Source organism: Notamacropus eugenii, chromosome 4 (assembly GCF_028372415.1).
Source record: "Notamacropus eugenii isolate mMacEug1 chromosome 4, mMacEug1.pri_v2, whole genome shotgun sequence".
Classification (NCBI taxonomy): Eukaryota; Metazoa; Chordata; class Mammalia; order Diprotodontia; family Macropodidae; genus Notamacropus; species Notamacropus eugenii.
The window spans coordinates 236,737,261-236,763,084 of NC_092875.1; the positions used below are offsets into that span (position 1 = coordinate 236,737,261).

General features: G+C 39.4%; 1 protein-coding gene across 2 annotated transcripts in view; it reads right to left on the reverse strand.

The window, feature by feature from the left end:
- The window catches only part of ARHGAP28 (Rho GTPase activating protein 28), a 195,775-nt gene extending 185,741 nt beyond the window's left edge, over nucleotides 1-10,034 (reverse strand). For both annotated transcript variants that reach the window (XM_072604264.1, XM_072604267.1), the window contains exon 1: nucleotides 9,411-10,034. In XM_072604264.1, the coding sequence (XP_072460365.1) occupies nucleotides 9,411-9,547 (137 nt within the window). In that variant the 5' untranslated portion in view covers nucleotides 9,548-10,034. The remainder of the gene's footprint in view (nucleotides 1-9,410) is intronic.
- Nucleotides 10,035-25,824: the final 15,790 nt, after the last annotated feature.

Below are 25,824 nucleotides of genomic sequence, written 5' to 3' on the forward strand. Positions count from 1 at the left end.
TTTTTAAAAAAAAGAAAGGATGCAGAATTGTATGCAGTCGTGGGGAGGGAGGGGGGTAGTGGGGGGTAGGTGGGGGGGGATAAAATCGCAATTGTATGGCAGTGATTGTTAAACATTAAAAAAGAAAAAGAAAAAAAAGAAAAAAAAAAGAAAGGATGTTTGCAATAATTCAGTTCAACCTCAATCAACTTTTCTATACTGTGCTAAGAGGACAAAGTTGAAAAAACAGCACTTGTCTTTATGGAACTTATTCTCTAATGGACACAAACAGAATATGATTGAGGTAAACAGGCTTTCCAATTCCTCAACTCCCTTGACTTTTCCTCTTGACTTCCCTCCCCGCTACCATCAAAAAAAAGTTCCCCCAAGGTTCCAGAACTCCAGGAGAATACAGGATCAGAAAATTAGTAAAATAAAAAAAATTAAAAAAAATGGAATTATCCCAGATGTGGGGCCTCACAAAGGAATTGGTTTCATGTGAGAGAAATGATAGAAATTTTTACTGCATACAAAATAGATGGTTTATCTCAAATTTCAGAGGGGAAAAAAGGGAGTATTCTGAAAAGCATTTCGGGAAAACTGGTAAGGAAAAAATACCGCCTTTCATTGATCAATTAGTTGAATGATCAACAAGTATTTATTAAGTGCTTACTATGAGACAGGAATGGGGAAGGAGAAAAGAGTATACAAAGGTAAAAGAGGAATGGTCTCCGTTCCAGGACCTTATATTCTAATAGGCGAGAACAGGTACAGAGACACATGTACAAAACACAAAGCAGAGACAAGGGTGGAGAGGAAGGAAAGGAAGTGGAGGGGAACCAAGCAGCTAAGGGGACCAAGAAAGGCTTCATGTAGATGTTGGTGCTTGGCTAGGTACTGAGGAAAACCAGTGATTCCAAAAGGCAGAGGCAAGGAGAAGGAGAAAATGTACTCTAGTCATGGAACTCAACCAGGTCAAAGGCCTGGAAATGAGAGAGGGAGTGTTTTGTGTAAAGATTAGAAAGTCCAGTTTCCTGGGACACTGGCAACTGAAGAAATTAATGTATAATAAGGGCTGGAAAGTAGGATGAGAGCAGGTTGTGAGGGAGGTTAATGCCAACCAGAGAGTATTGATCAGAGAGGATACAATTTAATCACAGTAATAGAAATTGGACTTTCATCTGAAATTAGGAAGAAACTCATTCATGTATTTTAAGAAAAAATTATATCAGCAGTATCAATCACCAATGAGCATTTATTAAGTGCTTCCTGCATTCCAGGAGAGCTAAGTGCGAAGGACAGACAAAAACAATCTCTGTCCTTAAGTAGTTCATATTCTAATAAAGAACACAACACATAAATAATTAGGTATATAAAAGAAGTAGAGTAGATGAACAAGAACATGAGAGAAAGGCAGTGGTGTCTGGAAGGACTGGGAAAGGTCTGGGAAAGGTCTCCTCGTGCCAGAGAAATTTTGTCTGACTGTGGATTGAAGAAAATAAGGGATTCCAAAAGGTAGCAAAGATGAAGAGGAAGGAAATGGAGAAAAGTCCACAAAGACATCAATGGAAGATAGGACATCATATGTGAGCAGCACAGAAAGGATGCCACTGTAGGTATGTCACAGCTGCATGAAGGGAAGAGAAGTGTAAGAAGACTGGAAAGAAAGGTAAGAAGGGACAGGTTAGGAGGATCCTCAAATACAGGAGTTTTATCATTGATTCTGAATGTAATTGAGAGTCGATGGAGTTTATTGGTGGGGGTGGGGGGAGATATGGTCAAAATTGGTCTTTGGGAAAACCAGTTTGGCACCTGAGTGGAGGGACTCCAGTGAGGAAAGACTTGAAACAGGAAGATCAACTGGGAGGCTATTGCAATAGTCTTGGTGACAGGGATCTTTTATAGGATGATGGTTACAGATATGTTAGTAAAAAAGGGAGACATATGCTGGAGATGCTGGTAGATTTGGAAAAAGAGAGATTTAGCCACTAATTAGGTAGATGGGGAGTCAATAGTCAAGACTGACACAAAAGTTTCAAACATGGGTGAATAGGAGAATGGTATTCTCCTATACTTTATGGTATGGTAATGTTCTCTTAGGGAAATTTGGAAGAGAGGAGGGCTTGACGGGGTGGGTGGAGAGGGAAAGACAATAAGGCCTGTTTTGGACATGTTGAGTTTGAGATGCCAACAAGACATCCAGCTTGAGATGTCCAAAAGACAGCTGACTGGAGCTCAGGAGAGAGACTAGGGCTGGATATACTATATCATCTGAATTGAGATAACAATCAAACCCAGAGGAACATAGAGCAATCACACAGGGCAAGCTAGGTGGTGCAGTGGATAGAGTACAAGGCCTGGAGTCAGGAGACTCATCTTTCTGAATTCAAATCTAGCCTCAGATACTACCTGTGTGAATTTTGGCAAGTCATTTAACCCTGTTTGCCTCAGTTTCCCCATCTATAAAATGAGCTGGAGAAGGAAATGGCAAACCACTCCAGCATCTTTGCCAAGAAAACCCCAAATGGAGGCAGGAGAGTCAGAAATGAGTGGAAATGACTGAACAACAGTGACAATAGGAACTGAGGAGATTGATTACCCAAATGAGATAGATGAGAGTGAAAATAAGAAAAGGCCAAGGACAGGCCCTTGGGGGAAATCCCACAGTTGATAAATCTAACGAGGAAGAAGAACCAACAAAGGAGACAAAGAAGGAGCAGTCTGACAGATGACGGTACATTAAAAAGACATGACCTAAATGCTCTATGACAGGTCTAAACAATTTTGAACGTTTTTAGGGGCTGGGTCTGTAACTTCACTGATAGTGGGGATTTTCAAGTGAAGTAGCTCCATCTACCAAAGAAGGTAAGCACTTTCTCTAAGACTCCTGGTTTTAGAGAGTGCCTAGAGAAATGTTCTCAAACGTTCTTGGTCTCAGGGCCCTTTACACTCTTAAAAATTATTGAGGACCCTTCAAAGAGCTTTTGTTAATGTGGGTTATATCTGTTGCTATTTGATCATATTGGAAATTAAAACATCTTAGTATTATAATAAAAAATTTTGACTTTGAGGACCCACTGAAAGGGTCTTAGGGACCCCCAGAAATCCTTGACCCCTGGCCTAGCAAACTCAGAGGTTAAATGACTTCCCTGACTTCATACAATTGGAATGTATCAGAGATGGGACTTGGACCCACTGGGTCTTCCTAGTGACAAGGCCAGCTTTCAATGAGCTGTGCCTCTAATAAAACATCACCTCTAATAATAAACAGCTCCTTCAAAACTCAAGAGAGCTAAACCTCAGAATTCTCATGAACTCCAACATCAGTATTATGCATTGGTGTTGTCATCATTAGGAATACCAGGACTTTTCTGGTACACTGGGGCGAAATTTGGAGAGAGAAAATAAAACTTCTTTGGAGGAAGGGCAGTGTGCTAAATGAAAACTGAAACCTGGGAGTATTAAGATGACTTTTTTTACAAGGGAGAATTTGGAGGTGGAAAAACCCTCTTCTGCAAGAATGCCGTAAATGGCTGCTGCGAGGCATTAAGTGAGGATCCCTGTTATGGCGACTCTACGTCATTTTTAGCTTCCTGCATTTTTGTGGGCAAATCCAACCATCCTGTAATCAGAGAGAAATGACCTCGTTGAAAGTGGATTGGGCAACTAGCCAAATAAGAGGATCTCTAAGGGACAGCGCCAGATGTTTTCCATCAGCTCTACATGTGGAGGTACCAAGGAGATCAGCAGGAGGACCATAGTAAGAGGAAACCAGAGAATCTAACTCTAGTTTCAACCATAACATGAAGAATGGTCTATAAATACCTTATATTCCCTCATAAGTATCCCAGAGGACATTCCACGGGCATTTCTAAAGCCTACAGGAAAAAAAAGTGTCTACTATTGCCTGGAATGTGTACATGGGTGTACATACAGCCTCCTGCACACATGCACACTCCTTGCGCAAATGCCTGATTTAGCAAGAATTTACAGTTAAAAATAAATGTTGTCTTAACTAAATAGTAAAACTCCATCCTAGAGGAGTGCCAGTTGACAAAATGAAGTTGCTAATAATCTCTTTAAAATCAAATGCAATAATCTCTTTAAAATAAAAAATGCATATTCTAATTGGATGTTTCAACTAAATCTCTCCAGACTTGTTTTAAAGTGATTTTGAGATGAGTTAGAATGCAATACTTCATAGGAAAGTCAAAAAATAGTGGTCTAACCTTTGAATTTCCATGATCACCTTGGGCAGCTTTTATACTTGTTTTTAAGGAAGAGTGGGTTCTTTTCCTCTACTATTTTTGCCTTCTCAGGAAGTTTATGGTATAATGAGATAAACATCAGAAATACTTCAAGCTGTTTACACTACACCTTCACAGAAGAAATGCTTTTTATCATTTGTATATAACTTGGAAAATTCTTGAAGGCTTCAGATAGCTTGTTATCTTCAGAGAGTTTTCATTTTGTGGGTGGGGTGAACTTTTATTTGTGTGTGTGTGTGTGTGAGTGTGTGTGTGTGTGTGTGTGTGTGTGTGTGTGTGTGTGTGTGTGTGTGTGTGTGATGGTACTTCCCCTGAAAGTTTGAACCAGACCAGGGAGAGCATTTAGTACAAGGAACTCTCTGCCACAATGCTATGTCTCTTCTCAACTTTTTTTTTTTTTAATGGAGCTGAGTTCATCCTTTTTCATTCTCTTGGGTCCTTTTCTATAGAAAGTGTGGATAAAACTGGAAATGAGATTTCCTTCAACTACCAAATGCTGTTTGCTTAGTAACAATCAGTTATCCCACCCTATCTTCTAAATGGATTGAACACATGGGACACCCACGGTTTTTATTTGAGTCAAATTAGCTAAAGGAATAGGCAATGCTCAGAATAAAAGGCTATTTTTTGCTAATTAGGTACAAAGTTAAGTTACCTACCCAACAACCTAGAATTCTGCATTGTAACACAATGCTTCTACAGAGTTGTTATCTGAAGTTAGTTAACTCAAAGGAAAATATCTCAGATGGAAATTCTTCTTTGAAATTGTTTTGGTCAAGTCTTATTTATCTACAAATGCAGTTCCCCTTTTCCAAGGGAAAACTTGCTCAGAGTTATTTAATACCTCACTATAAATTACTGGATTTGCAAGAAAACAACTTTCGTGTTTCAAAGGCTTTCCTTTGGCTTTTAGCTCCAGGAAAAAAAAAGATCAATGAAAATTATCTTAATAGCCTACTTCAGTTAATGAAGCAGATCAATATATAGGTGGGTTCTCATTTGAGGACTTTGGATTGGCAGGTCAAAGGGAAATATTCTAGCCACTGTCTAAAGTTACAGGAAAATGATGACTTTTAACAAAATGAAAAAAAAAGAAGGAAGAAATCTCACATTTATGGACATGATTATAAAATAAATTCCTTTCCAGGATGAATCAGATTAGATTGTGACAATGAGGAAGAAAGTCTGTGTCTCTTCATTCTCTAAAAAAATGCTATAAAATTGTGCAAATAAAAATAATTTTTGAATACATGAAGAAGATACCTCATGGAAGCAAAAAGGGAAGTAAATCTGTCCTATAAAGGCCCACAGTAGATGACCTTAGACATTAAAAGGAAGAAGTAAAAAAGCAGGAAAACATTTACTGAGCTCATCTGCAGGTAACTTCTCCACAAAGCAACACAAAGAGATCAAAGTGCCAGGAACTCTGCTTGGAGACAGAAGGTAAAAGCAGTTCCCTGCCCTCAAGGAGCTGACTTTCTAGAGGATCTTGTCTATGTTGGTATAGCAGCTTCTCATTTGACCAGACATTATCTCATTTGATCCTCACCACAAACCAGTGAGATGTGGTTATCCCCTCTTACAGATTGAGACATTAAATAAATTAAAGTTCTCTACTCAGGGTCAAGACATAGGGGGTGGAGAAATCACTAGAACTTGAAGGGGGAGAGGAGGGGAAGGAAATAAGCATTTCTATAGTGCCTGCTGTGTGCCAGATGCTTTACAAATATTACCTCATTTAATTCTCACAACAACCAGTGAAACAGAGATGTTATCCTCATTTTTTTCAGTTGAAGAAAATGAGGCAATCAGAGGTTAAGTGACTTGCCCAAAGTGACATAGCTAGTGAGTATCTGAGGCTGAATTTCAACCCAGGTCTTCCTGACTCCACTGTATCACCAAACCAGAACCCAAGTCTTCTGACTTCTAGTCTAGTGATGTCACTCTGCCAAGTGGCTTCTTCCAGTACCTTGCATAAAGTACTTAATCTCCCTGGGTTTTAGTGCCCTCATGTGTAAAATGAGAGTGGTGGACTTAGATGGCCTCAGAAGTCCCTAGAGGGCAGCTAGGCCTGGAGTCAAGAAGACTTGAGTTCAAATTCAGTCTAAGACACTTTTAAATTATGTGTGACCCTGAGGAAGTCACTTAACCTCAATTTCCTCAATCATAAAGTGGGAATAATAATAACACCTACATCTCCATGGTTGTGGAAATCAAAAGAAATAATATTTGTAAAGCACTTGGCACAGTATCTGACACATAGTAGGTGCTTTGTAAATGCATCTTCCCTTATCCCCATCCTCCCAGATTCCAACTCTATGACACCACAATCCAAAGAACATGCAGAACTTCCATTTGTCTCAATGGAAGTTGTTCATATGGACCAAGGATGAAATCACTATTAGGTGACTGAAACAGGATACTAGTTCTAGGTATGGGACCTCAGAAGTCATCTAATGCAAACCCACAGTTTAAATTCGTCTTAATCTTGGAGTGATTTATTGGCAATCCCAATCTGGCATGGTGGGGCTACCCCTATCTCTTACTAAGGGCCGTTGAAATTGTGTAATTGTATGGAGGTTTCTCAAAAAGTTTCATTCAATCAATGGATTCTATGAATATTCTAGACTTATTTTAACAGATGCCAAGATTCGTAGTGATAGGCTCACTGGATTTTTAATGAGTTCATTGTTGCTATTCTTTTAACCCAACTTTGTCTTGTGGGCCCTCCATAACCTTGGCAGATAGCCGTGGATAAATGGAAGAACTAAAGAGAAATAGATTTCTTTGGAATGGATTTAAGTGAGGCAGCGATTGAGAAGGATGATTCTTGCAAAGTCAGGGTATTCCCCTTGATGCTCAGTGACTGTGACCCTTGGAAAAGACTAGCAATCAGATGAAAAGAGGGGAGAGAGTTCTCTTTACAGCTGGCACACAAAGATCCTAATGCCCTGAAGGAGTATATTGATCAGCAGTTAGTAAGTCAAAGGTTAATAACTTAGGCCCGATTATTTTCTGTTATCAGACACAGGATTACTGATGGCCTCCGGCTAAGTAAACACAGGGCCTTCTCTCTTAGGTTGGTGTGGCTGGGAACCAGTGAATTACACTCTTGGAATATGATTAAGAAGGCATATAGAGGCCTAAATCCATGTCTCAAAAGGCAGACTGCAACAAAAGTCTCTTCTGGGGAGTGGAGAGGCATACCATAGGATAAGAATTTGGGACAATCAAGAATAAATTGACAACTGTACTGCATGCTAGCAAAAGATCCAATTCTTTTGCCTTCATCTATTATGCATTCCACAAAGCCACATGCTGCGTTAATAAGCCTTCTCCCAAGAGCTTGCTTTGGAAACACGGATGTTGTTTCTGACAGTCCATATGGCAGAATCTGGCTATTACAACCAGACAGCTGCTGGACCTTACAGACAAGATAACAACCTCAGAGCCATTTTCAAATTGCACAAGTCTTAACTAAGGGGTCAGGCTTCCAAAGTATGCTATGCCTCTCACATCACTAATATCCTTTCTACTTGGGTGCTACCTAATCTGGGTGATTATCACTAGCCTTGTGGAATATGGAGCATACTCTACAGGCTCAAGAAAGGCAGGTCTATCAACTTGCACCCTCAAGTTGCCTTTAAAATAATTTGCTGATGGGGGAAAATGAAAGTAAAATGTCACTTTCTCATCTCCATAGAATTTAGAAAAAGGTTTCACTGGGCTAACTCTTGGGGAAGAAATAATATTTTCTTTGTTCACCATCGCACTAGGGTTTTCTTGTAGGCATTCTTAGGAGCGTAGGCCAAAAGTGAACTCCTTCAAATAAAAGGATATTATCGCCTGAAACCTCAAGAGTCAATTAAATTAGGAAGCAGAAGTAATCATAGTCACCAAACTGAAGAGAAGTTCAAGGGATAGGAAGAGACAATTAAAGATTGCTATCTTTCTTAAGGAAAACACTTCGTAAATTACTGCCAGCACCAAAGCAGAAGCACCCACTAGGGAATCTGGCCCCCCTCCCCCATTTACCCAAGTGTCACCCTCCGTAAGCACTTTTCCTCTTCCTCTTCCGAGTCAGTATTTAACAAGTGAGCTGCACCCTCCAAAGGGTCCCTCCTTTAATTTAGTAAATGGAGGAGTCCCTGCCCTCTGAAAGGAAGAAAAAGTGAAACATGGTACAATAGTTTAAGACAGATCCCAGCTTTACTTCATCCAAAGGACTCTTGGAGATAGGCTCCCTGTCTTCGTCCACTTTCCAAACAAAAGGCGTCCAGAACTCTTCCATTTGCCGGGGAAAAAAGTGATTATAGAAGTGAGACAGAAGCGCCCCAAGCCTCACACGTTATCAGGACCAACCGAATTCACTACATGGAATCAGGAGAAAGTCACCGGGCAAAAAGTGAATCCAAGTGCAACATAATAGCGCCCTGACCCTCGCACATGTTATAAGACCAGTGGAATTCACTAACTGAAATCAGGAGAAAGTCACCGGGCAAAAAGTGAATCCAAGTGCAACATAATAGCGCCCTGACCCTCGCACGCGTTACAAGACCAAAGGATTCGCTACATGGACTCCAGGGGGGGAAATATCTACGGAAAGAAGGGGGAGGGGGGCATCATTTCTACTGGGATTTAATTTTTAAAGACTTTCTCCACTTCTTTTGTAGGTACTAGAAGTTATCGAAGAGAGTTCTCCCAAAAGTTTTCTATAATAAACTACTGGTGGAACTTTTCTGTTTTGTTTTCAGGAAGGGTTGCGTCTTAAAATAAATGCTATTCGTTCTTGTGATGGACGCGTTTGGCTCTCTGCAAGCCAGATGTGGGGGTGATCCATCTTCAGTTCCAATAGTCATTTCTGAAGAACGTGCGGGCGCGCGCGCACACGCACTCACACCTACACCACACATGCACACACACATACACACACACACACACACACACACACACACACACACACACACACACACACGCAGAGCTGTCTAACCAAGTTCCCAACACGCAGGCGGGCGGAAGAATGTGCAACAACAATCCAGGAGTGATAAGGTGACTAAGCGGCCGAGCTAATCAGCCGCCAAGGGATCATTTAGAGCTACTCCTCCCCAAACCGAAACGAAACCGAGCCCGGCACCGCTTCCGAATCCAGCCTCTGGCCTTTACCTGCTGCTGACCGGCTGGCCCGACGGCGAGGCGGCCGCGATCTCCGGCACGAAGCTCGGCTCGATTCTGGGTATCCTAGACGGTGCGTAAGAGTGGTAGGCGGTCAGGACCACGCTGCCGGAGTCCTTGATCTCCATTCTCAGAGGCGCATGTCTCCCTCACTCCCAGACCACAAAGGCAAGGGCCGGCATGGACGGACCCCGGGGCGGCCCCAGGCCATGCAAGTCGGAGGCACGGTCTCCGCTCGCTTCTACACCCTCCCGGTTCGCTGTCAGGGAAGACCGGGCTGAGTGAGCCTGGGCAGCACCTCCTGTCAGCTGTATTAGCATATATTTAAAAACACCGCCCACAAGCCCTGCTGCGATGGGGGGGGAGGGGGGTCGGATCCGTGTTTCTAGGAAACTAGAAACCTGTAGTAATCCCGCTGGGCTCGGAGCAAGCGCCCCTGGTCAAGTTTTTCTGGCTTTGTTCCTTTTTTTTTTCCTCTTTTCCTTTTCCTTTCTTTTTTTTCCCCTTTCCAAACCCAGGCTTATCCTAGCGCTGAGAGCGTTTCCTGCCTGGCAGCCCGGAGGGAGACCAATGAAATCATTCTTTAGCTCTTGCCCCAGATGAGAAAAGAGGGGCCCTACTCAAGAGTGAAAGATAATGTGTGGTCTAGGAAAGGGAGGAAGAAAAATGGGACCCCCATCTCCGCCTCCCTCCCTCTTTCTCGCACTGCCCCCAAGGAAATATTGAATCTGATCCTGTTGGTGTTTATTTAGCCAAGTTCCAGTAAACTTGATTTTCCTGAGGATAGGGTAAATTCCCCCTCCCCACAGGTAAAAGCACTTCCCCCTCGCCCATTCCGATTTAAGAAAGCCTATCGAAGTACCCAGGAATCTCTGGGCGGCCAGAGCCCGACGCTCTTATTTTACAAGTGAATGAATGACTGTCTGGTGCGGGGGGAGGGGAAGTCCTTACTTTAGACCTAGGGAATTTCCCCAAGGTCACACGGCAAGTTATTAGCTGACCTAGAACTAAGGTCTCGAAATAATACCCTAGATTTAGAGTTTAGAGGGAATCTAAGAGAGATTCTAGTTTACTCCCCTTTCTACACACACAGCTTACAACTGAGTTTCAACTCATGTTATCCTAGTGTTTATTTTTTTAAAAATCAGTTCAGATCTGTGATTTAAGTGGGAAAGGGGAGGGGTGGAACTCCCTGCATAGAAACTTACTTTACTGGACTTAGGTTGGCAAGTTATTTATAATTCCCAGTCCTACAGAGTTGCCTGGAGATATGTTCACTCAGCTAATCAGCCTAGAAGCCCTGGAAGCCAGATCTTCTTGAGTTGGTCATGAGGCCAGCTAGAAGAGTGGAGTCAAAAAACAGTGTTTAAATTAACACATGTTTAATGACATTCAGAAAGAGGAAATTTGGGGAGGAGGAATTTGAATTTGTGAGTTTAAAATGTAGTTCTCTCCTCCTACCAAGGAAAAACCCCAGCATGGTATCATGTAAAGGGAGATGATCTTGAAAGCATGAAGGTCTGGATTCAGATCTTGTACCATTATAACATACTCATTGTGTGAACCTGGGGAATTTAATACTTAAGTTGTAGATTGCATTAGTAGAGAGTATTTTCTCTACTATACCAATGAAATCGTAAGCCTTCTGTTGTTCAGTTGTGTCCAACTCTTCATGACCCCATTTGAAGTTTTCTTGGCAAAGATCCTGGAGTGGTTTGCCATTTCCTTCTCCAGCTCATTTTATAGATGAGGAAACTGAGGCAAATGGAGTTAAGTGAGTTGTCCAGGGTCACACAGCTAGGAAGTGTCTGAGGCAGGATTTGAACTTGGAAGATGAGTCTTCCTAATTCCAGACCTGGTAATGTACCACCTATCTGCCCCAAAGTCAGGGAGACTTGCATTCAAGTCTTGCTTCAGACATTTACTAGCTGTGTGACACTGGGTTAAGTCTAACCTTTGTCTGCTCAGGTTCCTCATCAGTAAAAAGGGTTGTTGTGAGGGTGGAATGAGATGATACTTAAAAAACACTTTACAAATCTTAAGGCACTATAAAGATGAAAGTCATTATTATATCATTATTATCTGAATGGGAGATTATTTAGAAAAGTGTTATTATAGAATATATTGTTATCACAAATTTACCATTAATCCTAAATGAGACAAATTTTTGTTATCAGTATTGTTATTGTGACTGAAGTTTCTTCCTTATGCTTTTAAGTCCTCAGAATCAACAACATATAAATTCAAGATGACGTTATTAATAATACATTACATTTGTAGAGTGTTTCATAGTTTTTAAAAAGCACTTTGGATTAGAATCCAAGAATTACACAATGTTAGAGGCTAAAGGGAACTTTTAGGTCATCTAGCCCAAACAACTCATTTTTTTAATGTTGCCACGAGGTTTAGAGAAACTAAGTGACTTTACCGAGCTCACACAACTTGTAAGTGATAGAGTTAGGACCTAGGTCTCCTGGTATGATATGATCACATTTGAAGGTCACAACAGCCCTGTGAATTAGGCAGGACAGGTATTAGTAACCCCATTGTACAGTTACGGAAACTGAGACTTGGAGAGGTTGTGTGAGTTACCCAAGGTCACATAGCTAATAAGTGGTTCCTATCCCAGTTGACCAACTCATGACTTTTGGGTTGTTTCATCACATTGTGGTTTTAGATGCCACTGAACACCACCAATCATGTCAACCCTAGTATTCAAGGACTGACATTTTGTTTTTATTTGTATTTAAAAGAGAAAGTTTCCAAAACCACCATTATCCAATAATTCACTTCAGTTTATTGAGTGTTTGCTATATGTGAGGCTTTGTGTTTAAGCACTGGGATACAAATGATGTGCTACAGCTAGGTGGTATAACACATAGATGGTGTGTACAGGGTATTCAAGGAAGACTAGTGCCTCTGGTGTGAAGGGAGCCCTTTTCAGGGCTGCTTATCTACCTTTGGTATCCCCCTGTCACCCAAGTCTCCCCTGTGGCTTCAAGAAGCTGTAGCATGTGCAGACAACTAAACCAAGCTGAGGATAACCAATGAGCCTCACACACTTCAGTGAGTTGGGGGATGTCTACCCCAAGCATTTGAAGACTTCTCCCAGCAGAATGGGCAAATGGGCACGATTTGTTCCAAGGGTCCTGAAGGCAGCTGGATCAGGCACAGTGGAATTCTTAAAGTTTGGTCATCAGACATTGAAGAAACCAAGATCACCCACTGTCTCCTGGGCCATTACCTGTCAACTTAACTTTTGCTCTGCCACTGAACTTTGGTGATTCTGGAAGAGAATGAGGCTCACTACTTTGTGTAACTGCCTCACTTAAGTCCAATTCACCCACAAATCAAGATATCACCCCATGATGTCATTGGTCCTCTTCAAAAATGAAGGAAGAACCACAGCAGATAGAGTGCTAGGCCTGAGGTCAGAAGATCTGAGTTCCAGTGTCACCTCAAACACTCCATGTGGGCAAGTTGCTTCACCCTGTTTGCCTCAGTTCCCCCATCTTTAAAATGAGTTGAAGACAGAAGTGGCAAACCACTCCAGTATCTTTACAAAAACAAAACAAAATCCAAATCAGGTCACCAAGAGTCAGAAACAACTGAAAAAAGACTGAACTGAGTCCTGTTTCGTATATGACTCTAACAAATATAATTATTTTTGTCACTATTGAAAATCAAGTCTTGGATTAAAATAAATATGACACTGGTAGAAACAGGTACTCTGAGAGCAGCCCAACAGTAAAGAATTAAAAAAAAAATCTTTAAAAAAATCAGAATTTCACAATCATGACCCTCAGTTGTCTAGAAAATCTTAAATTATATTCAGCAGTATTCTGGCTTAGAAAGTAAAGGAGTATGCCATTTTTTTTTTACAAAGATTTTCATCAAAAATGTTTAAATTATAAAAAGTTTTAGAGTTTAAAGGGGTCAGATTTCTTTATCTGGAAAATTCCCTTTTACGCAATTTGTCGAAAGATAAGAGAGGTGTTTCTGTAGCTTGTCTTGTGCTGTAATGAATCCAGATATGTCTGAACAAAGGGACCTCTCTTATGAAGATAATTAATTAATTTCTGAGTAATGACATTTCTTCTAGGTAGTGAGAAGCAGTGGGGTTCCATGATTAGAGCAGGCGGCCAGAAACTTGGTTTTGTTCATGACCAGCTTTGTTCTAGCAAAGATTTTCTATCTGTAAAATGAACTTAATGATACTTTCTCCTCCCTACTTTACAGTAATGTTGTGAAAATAAATGTGATATTAACTATGTAATTTTAACTTGAGTAAAAGTATATATAAAGCAGTGTCTCTCTCTTGATTATGAAAAGAACATGGACACCATGAAACAGTGGAAAAATCACTGGTTTGGTAGTCACAGGGCCTGGGTTCAGATCCTTCCTGCTTGGAGCATTCACTACCTGGAATCAATTCCCCCATCTGCAAACTGAGGGGATTTGACTAGATGATTTCTGAGGTCCCTCTTAGCTCTAAATCTAGCCTTGTGATTCTAAATGACATACTTAACAAATAAACATGGCTTCTACAAGCTGGGGCAGATAAGTGGCACACAGAGGCAAGTAGATAGAGTGCTGGACCTAAAATCAGGAAGACATCTTCATAACTTCACCCTCAGACTTATCTTTCTGACTTAAAAATCTAGCCTCAGATACTTAAGAGCCATGTAACCCTAAGCAAGTCACTCAACCCTATTTGCCTTGGTTTCCTCATCTGTAAAATGAGCTGGAGATGGAAATGGCAAACCACTCCAGGATCTTTGCCAAGAAAACCTAAATGGGGTCATGAAGAGTCAGACATAACTGAACAACAACAGTCCACAAACTGAATGAAATTTTGCATTTGTGGAATTTTTATATTTCCATTGGTATCGTAATTAGCACTCTGTTGCCCCAAATCCACAAAGGCCATACTAAGCAAAAAAATAGTCACCTAGGAAAAAGCAAGCATGTACAGCTCCTCTCAGAAGATTTTTTGCAGATTGCATGGGATTAGGGCAATGACAAGGCTTTTATCCTACAGTAATTTTCCAAAGAAGACATGAACACAGAAAAATATCAGTATTTGAAATGGTACCTTTCTGGAGATGTTTAGAGATTGGAAACTATGTGCTACAGTGGAAAGCATACCTAGGTCCTATTCATATCCTTAAATGTCCAAGGCCATTCACTGTTTGTTTAAAGTCTTCTCAGGACAAATAACACTTGTCTATATAAATAACAAGTGGCTTACCTTCTCTGGACCTCAGTCTTCTCCTCTGTAAAATGGAATTATACCATATCACCCATAAAATACCTTCCATCTCTGGGTATCTTTGAGTTTGCAAAAATGTACATATATTCTCATGCCAACCTTTTATCACTATAAGTACCATTCATGGATTGTAGATAGACTTAGTATGTTCCTTTCTTTTTTTTTTTTTAACAGAAACTAATGAGAAGGTGGTATTAGATCATGGATTTTGAACCAGACAGGACCTTAGAAACCAGCTAGTCCACCTTCCTCATTTTTCAAATGAGGTACCTGAGGTTCAGAGATGTGATTTATACATGGTCACACAGTGGGGAGGAGGAAAAGCATGAAATTAAACTCAGGCAACTAGGTGGTACAGTGGCTAGTTAGTAGATATCAAATTTGGCCTCAGATGTTTAGAAGCTATGTGGCCTTGGACAAGTCACTTTACCTGTGTCTCCTCAGCTATGGCATGGAACTGATAATAGCACCTGCCTCTCCAGGTTGTGATGAAGATCAAATGAGATAATATTTGTAAAGCACCTAGCTCAGTATCTGCAACATAATAGGTGTTTCATAAATGCTTGTTTCCTTCCTCTGGCTCCAAATCCAATACTCTTTCTATTATACTACACAGATGTACAACAATTTCTTTTTGTAGGCAATATTAGATTTATACAAGAGTTATAAAAAAAAGCTAGGGTTTAAGAGCAGCTAGGTGGTACAGTGAATAGAGTGCCTGGCCTGGAGTCAGGAAGACTCATCTTCCTGAGTTCAAATCTAGCCTTAGATACTTCCTAACTATGTGATCCTGTTTACCTCAGTTTCCTCACCTGGAAAATGAGCTAGAGAAGGGAATGGTGAATGACTCCTGTGACTTTGCCAAGAAAACCTAAATGAGATCATAAAGAGTCGGACCCCACTGAAAAATGAACAACAAAATGTTTAGATTTTCTGATTATTAGGGACTTGTACACACAAAAAAAAGATTAAATTCAGGGTGGAGCCAAGATGGTGGAGTAGAAGGAAAACACCTCTAGAAGCTTGCCCTCCGTAGCCCATAAAATACCTGTAAAAAATGACTCTGAACAAATTCTAGAGCAGCAGAAGCCACAAAACGACAGAGTAAAAGAGATTTCCAGTCTAAGGCAGCCTGGAAGACCAAACGGGAAAGATCTATCACACCAGCATGGAGCGGAGTGTAGCTGGGCCTTGGTCAAACCACAGCAAGGACAGGACTGGAGCAGGCTTCAAGGCACCACCAGCAGCAGCTGTGATTCTCAGATTCCTCAACCCACAAATGCCAAAGGCGGCTTTAAAGGTCAGTGAGAAAGCTCTTTCACCTGAGAGAAGGGAACTCAGTGGTCGAGCCCCGACCCTAGGTGGTCCCAGGGGACAGTTTCCATTTTTTGGAGCCCTGTCCTAAAGACCCTGGGGGAAATTGAGCTTCTGATCTGAATCCCAGCTGTGAGTGGCAGCCCTGGGGTGAGGAGGAGTGCTGGCTGGAGTGGTGTAGCTGGTGGAAGCTCTGGAGAGGGTATTCTACTGGCAGATCCTGGGCAGAAAAGAGTGCTTGTAGTTGCTCCCAGACCATAGTGCAAGTCAGGAGAGCAGTGAACTCCTCTCTCTTGATTGTACCACCTTGGAGGACAAGTCCCCACAGTAGACCCTACTGTTGACAAAGAACTCAAAAATCAAGTAACTGGCTAGGAAAATGCCCAAAAAAGGGGAAAAGAATAAGACAACAGAAGGTTACATTCTTGGTGAGTAGATATTTTCTTCCATCATTTCAGATGAGGAAGAATAATGCATATCATCAGAGGAAGACCTAAAAGTCAAGGCTTCTGCATCCAGAACCTCCAAAATAAATATGCAATGGTCTCAGGCCATGGAAGAGCACAAAAAGGATTTTGAAAATCAAGTAAGAGAGGGGGAGGAAAAATTGGGACGAGAAGTGAGAGTGATGAAAATCATGAAAAGTGAGTCAACAGCTTGCTAGAGGAGATCCAAAAAAATGCTGAAGAAATTAACACCTTTAAAAATAGACTAACCCAAAGGATAAAAGAGACTCAAAAAGGCAATGAGGAGAAGAATGCTTTCAAAAGCAGAATTAGCCAAATGGAAAAGGAAGTTGAAAAGCTCACTGAAGAAAATAATTCTTTAAAAATTAGAATGGAGCAGATAGAAGCTAATGACTTTATGAGAAACCAAGAAATTACAAGACAAAATCAAAAGAATGAAAAAATAGAAGACAATGTGAAATATTTCATTAGAAGAACAACTGATCTGGAAAATAGATCAAAGAGAGACAATTTAAAAATTATGGGACTACCTGAAAACCATGATCAAAAAAAGAGCCTAGACATCATCTTTCATGAAATTATCAAGGAAAACTGTCCTGATATTCTAGAACCAGAGGGCAAAATAAATATTGAAAGAATCCACTAATCACTTCCTGAAAGAGATCCAAAAAGAGATACTCCTAGGAATATTATAGCCAAATTCCAGAGTTCCCAGATCAAGGAGAAAATATTGCAAGCAGCTAGAAAGAAACAATTTGAGTATTGTAGAAATACAATTGGGATAACACAAGATCTAGCAGCTTTTACATTAAGGGATCAAAGGATTTGGAATATGATATTGCAAAAGTCAAAGGAACTAGGATTAAAACCAAGAATCACCTACTCAGCAAAACTGAGTATAATACTTTAGAGGAAAAAAATGGTAATTCAATGAAATAGAGGACTTTGAAGCATTCTTGACGAAAAGGCCAGAGCTGAATAGAAAATTTGACTTTCAAACACAAGAATCAAGAGAAGCATGAAAAGGTAAAGAGGAAAGAGAAATCATAAGGGACTTACTAAAGTTGAACTATTTACATTCCTACATGGGAAGATAATATTTGTAATTCTTGAGACTTTTCTCAGTATTTGGGTAGTTGGAGGGATTATACACACACACATATATAGACAGAGGGCACAGAGTGAGTTGAATAGGAAGGAATGATATCTAAAAATATATAATTAAGGGGTGAGAGGAATATAATGGGAGGAGAAAGGGAGAAATGGAATAGAGTAAATTATCTCTCATAAAAGAGGTAAGAAAAACCTTTTTCAATGGAGGGGAAAAAGAGGAAGGGAGAGGGAGAAAGTGAAGCTACTCTCATCACATTTGGCTTAAGGAGGGAATAACATGAACACTCAATTGGGTATGAAAATCTATCTTACACTACAGGAAAGTAGGGGAGAAAGGGATAAGTGGAGTGTGGGGGGGATGATAGAAGGGAGGGCAAATGAGAGGAGGGGGGTAATTGGAAGTAAACACTTTTGGGGAGGAATAAAGTCAAAAGAGAGAATAGAATAAATGAGGGGGACAGAATAAGATGGAGGGAAATATAAGTTATTCTTTCACAACATGACTATTATGGGAATCTTTAGCAAAACTATACATATATAACCTGTACTGAACTGCTTGCCTTCTCAGTGGGGATGAGTGGGGGGGAGGAAGGGAAAGAAGCTGAAACTCAAAGTTTTAGGAACGAATGTTGGAATTGTTTTTGCATGTAACTGGGAAATAAGAAATACAGGTAATGGGATATAGAAATTTATCTTGTCCTATAAGAAAAGAGAGAAGATTGGGATAAGGTAAAGAGGGGTGTGATGGAAGGGAGGGTAGATTGGGGGAAGAGGTAATCAGAATGCATAGTGTTTTGGGGTGGAGGAAGGGGAGAGATGGGGAGAATATTTGGAATGCAAAATCTTGTGGAAACGAATGTTGAAAACTAAAAATATATAAATAAATTTTTAAAAAGATTAAATTTCAAGATATGTATCATTGACCAAAAGATAGGAAATGGGAAAAGAGAAATTCTCAACTCAATTCATTAAAAAATATATATTGTGTCTATCATTCTGAAATGACAAAAAATGCATTTGACATCTCTGCAATTATTGTTTTTTATCATTATTTTGTAAATCAATGTAGAAATAATTATCATTTAATATCAACATTTTAGTAGGCCGGGAATCCAAACTAATCAAAGAACCCATGTGAAAACTCACTGTTTGACAAAAACTGCTGGGAAAACTGGAAAATGGTATGACAGAAACTAGGCATAGACCAAATAAGGGCAAAATGGGTGCATGATTTAGACATAAAGGGTGATTTCATAAGCAAATTAGGAGAGTAAGGAATAGTTTACCTGTCAGATCTATGGAGAAAGGAAGAATTTATGTCCAAACAAGAGACAGGGAACATTATGAAATGCAAAATAGATAATTTTGATTATATTAAATTAAAAAGGTGTTGCACAAACAAAACCAATGCAACCAAGATTAAGAAAGAAAGCAGATAGTTGGGAAATAATTTTTATAGCCAGTGTTTCTAATAAAGGCCTCATTTCTCAAACATATAGAGAAGTGAGTCAAAATTATAAGAATACAAGTCATTCTCCAATTGACAAATGATCAAAGGATACAAACAGGCAGTTTTCAGATAAAGAAATTAAAGCTATCTATAGTCATGTGAAAAAATGTTCTAAGTAATTATTGAGTAGAGAAATGCAAATTACAACAACTCTGAGGTACCATCTCACACCTATCAGATAGGCTAATATGACAGAAGAGGAAAATGATGAATATTGGAGAAGATGTGAGAAGATTGGGACGCTAGTGCATTGTTGGTGTGGTTGTGAACTGATCCAACCATTCTGGAGTGCAATTTGGAACCAAGCCTAAAGGTCTACAGAATTGTACATACCCTTTGATTCAGTAACACCACTACTACATCTGTATCCCAAAGAGATCATTAAAAAAGGGAAAAGGACTCACATGGACAAAAATATTTATACCAGCTCTTTTTGTAGTGGTAAAGAATTGGAAATTGAGGGGATGCCCATCAATTGGAGAATGGTTGAACAAGTTGTAGTGCATGAATGTAATGGAATACTATTGTTCTATAAGAAATGGTGAACAGGCAGACTTCAGAAAAACCTAGAAAGACTTACTTGAACTGATGCTGAGTGAAGTGAGCAGAGCCAGGAGGACATTGTGCACAGTAAAAGCAACATTGCGCAATGATCAACTTTGATAGACTTAGCTCTTCTCAGCAATGCAATGATCTAAGACAATTCCAAAAGACTCATCACGGAAAATGCTACCCACATCCAGGCAAAGAACTATGGAGTGTTAACACAGATTGAAGTGTACTATATTCATTTTTGTTTTATCTTCTCATGGTTTTTCCCTTTTGTTCTGATTCTTATTTCACAACATGACTAACGTGGAAATATGTTTAACATAATTGTACATGTATAGCCTATATTAGATTTATTGCTGTTTGCAGGGGGAAGGCAAGGGAGGGAGGAAAGGAGAAAAATTTGGAAATCAAAACCTTATAAAAATGAATATTGAAAACTAAAGAAAAGGGAAAAAAAAGAAAGCACTTTATATGGGGGAGACAAAAAGAGTGCCAGTACCTGGTGAAGTCTGGTTCTGCTTAGGTCCACTATTTGCCATGAAGCTTTTGAAACTCCATTCTTTTCTCCACTGACATGCAGTATGTTCTTGGCTCTGAACAACAGCGTGCAGATTGCATTTCTAAGATACTTTGCAACTTACAAATCAATTTTCTCACCCCAAACCTGTGAAGATTGCGGCTAATATATTTTGTCATTTGTTGTTCAGTTGGAAGTACCTAAACAACTTAAGTTGTGTCCAATCCTTGGTGACTTCATTTGGGGTTTTCTTGGCATAGATACTAGAATAGTCTTCTCCAGCTCATTTTATAGAGGCAAATGCAGTTAAATGACTTGTCCAGGGTCATACAACTAATAAGTGTCTGAGACTGGATTTGAACTCAGAAAGATGAATCTTCCTGACTTCAGGCTACTCAGCTACTCAATATTATTTTATTAACCATGTATTATAGCTGAGGAAACCTAGGCTCAGAGGGTAAATGACTTGGCAGAGGCAGGATTGAAATCCAAGTGCAGAACTCTTTTGACTTATCAGCACTGCCTCCCTGGTTGTTGTCCAAGTTTAGAGCCTTATCATGTTTTCATCTGGCCCTGTTTATGGCCAATATTTCAGGAATGCCTATTCTATATATTGAGAAACAGCTGTTATCAGGGCCATAAAGATAATAACTATTAGACAAAGACCTTACAGAATCGACAATAGCTTTCCTATCTATTGTTTCAGTGATATGGGTTAACATTATTTTTCACACCTGCACAAATGCAGAGAAAGTTTTTATAAACTCATAGACCTAGAGTTAGTAGGAACTTCTAAGGCCATGGAGTACAACTCTTGCACTTTACAAACAAGTTAACCAAGGAGGAAAGAGATGAAGTGATTTACCGAAGAACATACTAATTAGTAAGCATCGGAGGTGGGATCTGAACCCATGTGCTCTGACTCCAAAAGCAAGTGCTTCTTCCTTCCACAGTACCAATTAGCTGTCCTCAAAAGACCACTTCAGCTCAAAGGAAAACTGCTTACTCAAGTAGACATATACACATAATATTTAAGTATACTAAAGTGTGGTAACATGAATAAAAGATACTCTATTTTCTAAATGATTTGAAATTCAAAAAGGGGAAAGTAGTGTTTTTTTCAAATTAATTTTTTTCAATCCACAAAAAATCCACCTTTTCACCCTCCCTTTGCATTTGAGAGCAAAAGAAAAATAAAATCCTTGCTACATACATGAATGGGGAAGCAAAATGTCAGACATGCCTAAAAGAGCAATCTACCCATCTATCTATTTATTTATCTGTGAACTGAAGAAGGAAATGACAAACCACTCCAAGAAAACCACTCTATCATGCCAAGAAACTCCCCCCAAAGGGGTTAAAAAGTCATACACAATTGAAAATGACTGAACAACAAAATTAGATACGATATACAAACAACTCTAGTACCTTTGCCAAGAAAATCCCAAAAGGGATCATAAAGATTCAGACCTGATTGAAATGACCCAACAACGTTAAATTCTTTTATCTGAAAATTGGGTATATGAGATTCATTGAAAAACTATTTTACAAAGCACTTTGAAAGACTTAGGAATTCTGGTTAGCATAATGACTGTCCAGGATTTTAAAACACTTATAATGAAATATGCTGCCAACCTCGTGATAAAGAGGTGAAAGACTCAGAGTACAGAATGAGTCATATGCATACGACACATTATATATAATCCTCATATGTAATGCAGCTAGATATACATATGTAATAGATACATATGTATTCAATACATGTGTATATAACTTATATGTATATGTTCAGTATGATACGTCTACAACATTGTATATATTCGAACAGTGTACATATATATAATTCTATATTCTGTACACATATGTATACTTTGCATGTGTGTATGTCTTGTACTATGCAATATTGTAGATCATCTAGACATATATGTGTAATATTATGTATTCTAAATATTATGTATACATTCTGTATATAGTATATTTTATTACGTATAATATATTATTCACACATATATGACTCATTTGGCACTCTTTCACTCTATCAGGAGATGGGTAGCATGTTTTATCATGTCTTCTGGAGTCCTGGCTGATCAGAGTTCCTAAGTCTTTCAGAGATGTTTGCAAAAGTAGTATTTCAATGAAGTCTACATACTCAGTTTTTAACAACCGGGGACCAACCATCTAGGACTTCCCAGCCCTAGGTGATGCTGTGGAGACAATGTGATACTTGGAGATGACCTTAATTTACCTAATAGAATTGAACAAACACCTGGCCCTGGAGTGACAGTAGCAGTATTGTATAGAACTTTTCTTAACACTCTCGAAATCCACCCACCAGGAAAGCAAAGCCACATTGCACAAAATGAAAACATGGCTGAGAGAGCAGGGCTTTTCATCTCTGCAGTTGCTTAGCCAGCAGAAATGTTGCTAGGTTTGATCATTTAAACACAGTCCAGGAAAACAACTCCAGCTGCATGGAGCTTGACAATTGCCAGTTCTTTATTTCTTAGCATGAAGTCTTGAAATAAGGTCATCCTCCTCACTCCACCGCAGGAAATAGAGGCCCTGATCTTATCTGCAGGTGCAGATGTGAGGTTTTAAAGAGAGCATGGAATCTGGGGTCAGGATATCTGGATTTCTGGGACCTACTGACTGTGTGACCTTAAGCAAGTCACTTGACCCCAGTTTCCTCTTCCTCATCTGTGAGAGGAGGGCAATAATGCTCACCAAGCTCACAAGGTCATTAATGAGGATTAAATGAAGCAATGTAAGCCATGTCCTTTATAAACTATAACGTATCCCTTAAATGGAACCACCTACTACAATGGAAAATATGATAGGCTTGTTATAGTCAGGTGGCTTGGATTCAAATTCCAACTCTACTGCTAATGAGCTCTGTGACCATCGGTAAATCAAAACCTCTCTGAACCCATTTCCTTATTTGTAAAATGAGATAATAACACTTGAACTGTCTGCCTTACAGGAGTGTTGTGGGGGGAAGAATAAAAATTAATAAACTTTAAGTCACTTAAACTTTCAGAGACCTAGTTTCTGCATCTTTAAAATGAGGTTGAATGGAAATGTTTTATATGATTTTACATGTGAAGCCTGTATCAGATCACTTATGTCTCAGGGAGCAGGACGGGGAAGGAGGAAGAAAGGGATAAAATTTGAAATAAAACTTATTTTTAAAGGATAAAAAAAATTGTAGAGAAAATGAAATAAAATAAGTATTGAAAATAAACAGGTATTAAAACTCCTATTATATCCCAGGCACTGTGCTCAGAGCTGGAATATCAGTAGCTGTTGTGGTTCTTAACTCTCACGTTTGTTGAAAAGCTCAAATCAAATTGTGTATTTAAAGGACTTTGTGTACTATTATTGTTAAAAAGTGCTATAGAAATGCAAATTAATATATTTTTTTAGACAAACAGGATTAAGTGACTTGCCCAGGGTCATACAGCTAGTGTATAAGGTCAAATTTGAACTCAGGTCCTTCTGACTCTAGGGCTGATGCTCAATCTACTTCTCCACCAAACAACCCCAAGGAAATGCAAAATCTTATAATTTACACGGACAAACTGTATAGACATCTATAGAATACAGTCTGGACAGGTTATTTCTTTGTACATGAATTCCCAGATGAGGACATTCCCCCAACAATGCACATCCTCTTGCAAATTATAGTCTCAGAGGGTTGCCTGGTTAATAAGACCTTCAGTCACATGCCCAGGGTCACACAGCCAGTATGCATTTGAGGCAGGTCTTTCTGGCTTTGTGGCCACCTCTCTATCCATTATGCCTGGCTACTTCTCATTTACTCATCTCTAGCTATCACTAAATTGAGAGAAGTTAGGGGATACAATCTGATAGAAAGCACATTTACAGGGATAAATGAATAAGCCATGGCAGTGTGTGTTAAAAGCCATGAAGAAGACTGGGGATTTCAGGAAGAAATGTATATGTGAAAGAGCTTTTCAGTTGCTGGCATTGAAATGCTGTATCATCACATCAGGTGATAAATTCTGAAGGCAGCAATGAAGCATTCCTTGAAACTTGTTGGCACTAATTGAAGTTACCCAACCTTGTTTTTGGAGTGCTGTAATCATGAGATAGGAGTTTCAGACACTTCTGATTTTCTCTTCTAATTTTTAACTATTTTTTTAAAAGAGAAAGTAGAGGGCTATTTTTCTTTAGTGCCCCTTTTTCACGTGGCTCAGTTTAGTAAATCCTTTTAGGCTATATGTGGGTGCCCCTTCCCTCCCCCCCAAAGGAAGAGAATTTGCTTTATTTATGTAGCAGACGTTGCTGCAGCTCCTAAGTGACTTCCTGTAAACAAATTGAATTGTCATTGATTGGAGATAGAGTACTGCTAATGGACCAGCATGTCATGGGGGACTATAAAACGATATGTACAGTCATAAAGTTGTCAAAGGACAGCATTCAAGAACATTTCCCAACACTCCATTTTTTTGTTAATACAAGTCATTCATTCAGAGCTAACGAGCTAGAGAGAGGATACTTTCAAGAAGATAAGGTTTTTTGACACCCTTCCAGTGATCTTACATAGGAAACAACTTATTCTTCCTCAATACAGAATAAATCCTGCATTGGTATTTAAGAATTTAAGATCATGGACTATGCACAACTATTTGAAAACCGTCTGGGATTTTGACTTTATGATGTTTAGTCAAAATCGTAACTAGCACAAAACTAACAGGGCTTGTCCCAGGGCACTACTATCCAAGAGAACACACTACTTCCTCTCAGCAATCAGGCTATGTGGATATCTATTAGTTATATATGAATTTAAATGATTTTTCAGCTGGTAGGAATTGATAGTCTCCCCATAAGGGGAGTTAGAAGATAGGTTTTAACTGAGGAATTGAATTTTAACAATCATATGAAAGATTGTTAATGATAAGATAAACATAATTTTAAAAAAAACAAAAAAGAAACAAACTTCAAAAGCTTCCCCTCCTATCAAACAAGTTGGCAAAGATGATAAAAGATTTTAATAGTCAGTGTTGGAGGACCAATGAGAAGATGGGCACTTTGATACACTGTTGGTAGGCTGTGAATGGCATACATATTTTGCAAATTATGGAATTATGCTGAGAAAGTCACAAAAACGCCTATACTCTGACCCAGCAATGTCATTGTCAAGTGTATTCCTCAAGGAGGTCAAAGACAGAAAGAAAGGTTTTATGTATGCTAAAATATTCATAGTGGCACCTTTGTGGTGGCAAAGAACAAGGTGGAGGTACCCTTGAGCTCATCTCTATTCTTCTCCAGGAGAATTTCCTACGTCACCCCCCTCGCAATCTTTAATCTCTCCATAACCAATGTTACCTGTTATGTTTCCTGTTACCTGAAAATACTACCAAGTTTCCTCCATCTTAAAAAAAAATTTAAAATTCTCTATAGAATCTACCATCTTCTCAAGCTTTCATGCAATAGTCTTTTCCCCTTCCACTGCCAAATTCCTAGAAAAAAATTTAGCAATGTTTATTGCCTCCACCTCTCCTTTCAGGCACTTCTTAAAGCCTTCTGGTCTCTATCACTCTAATGAACCTGCTTTCCCCAGAATTACCTGTGATCTCTTCATTGCCAAAGCTGATCACTTTTTCTCGATCTTTGAATTGATTAATGGAATCTTCAAG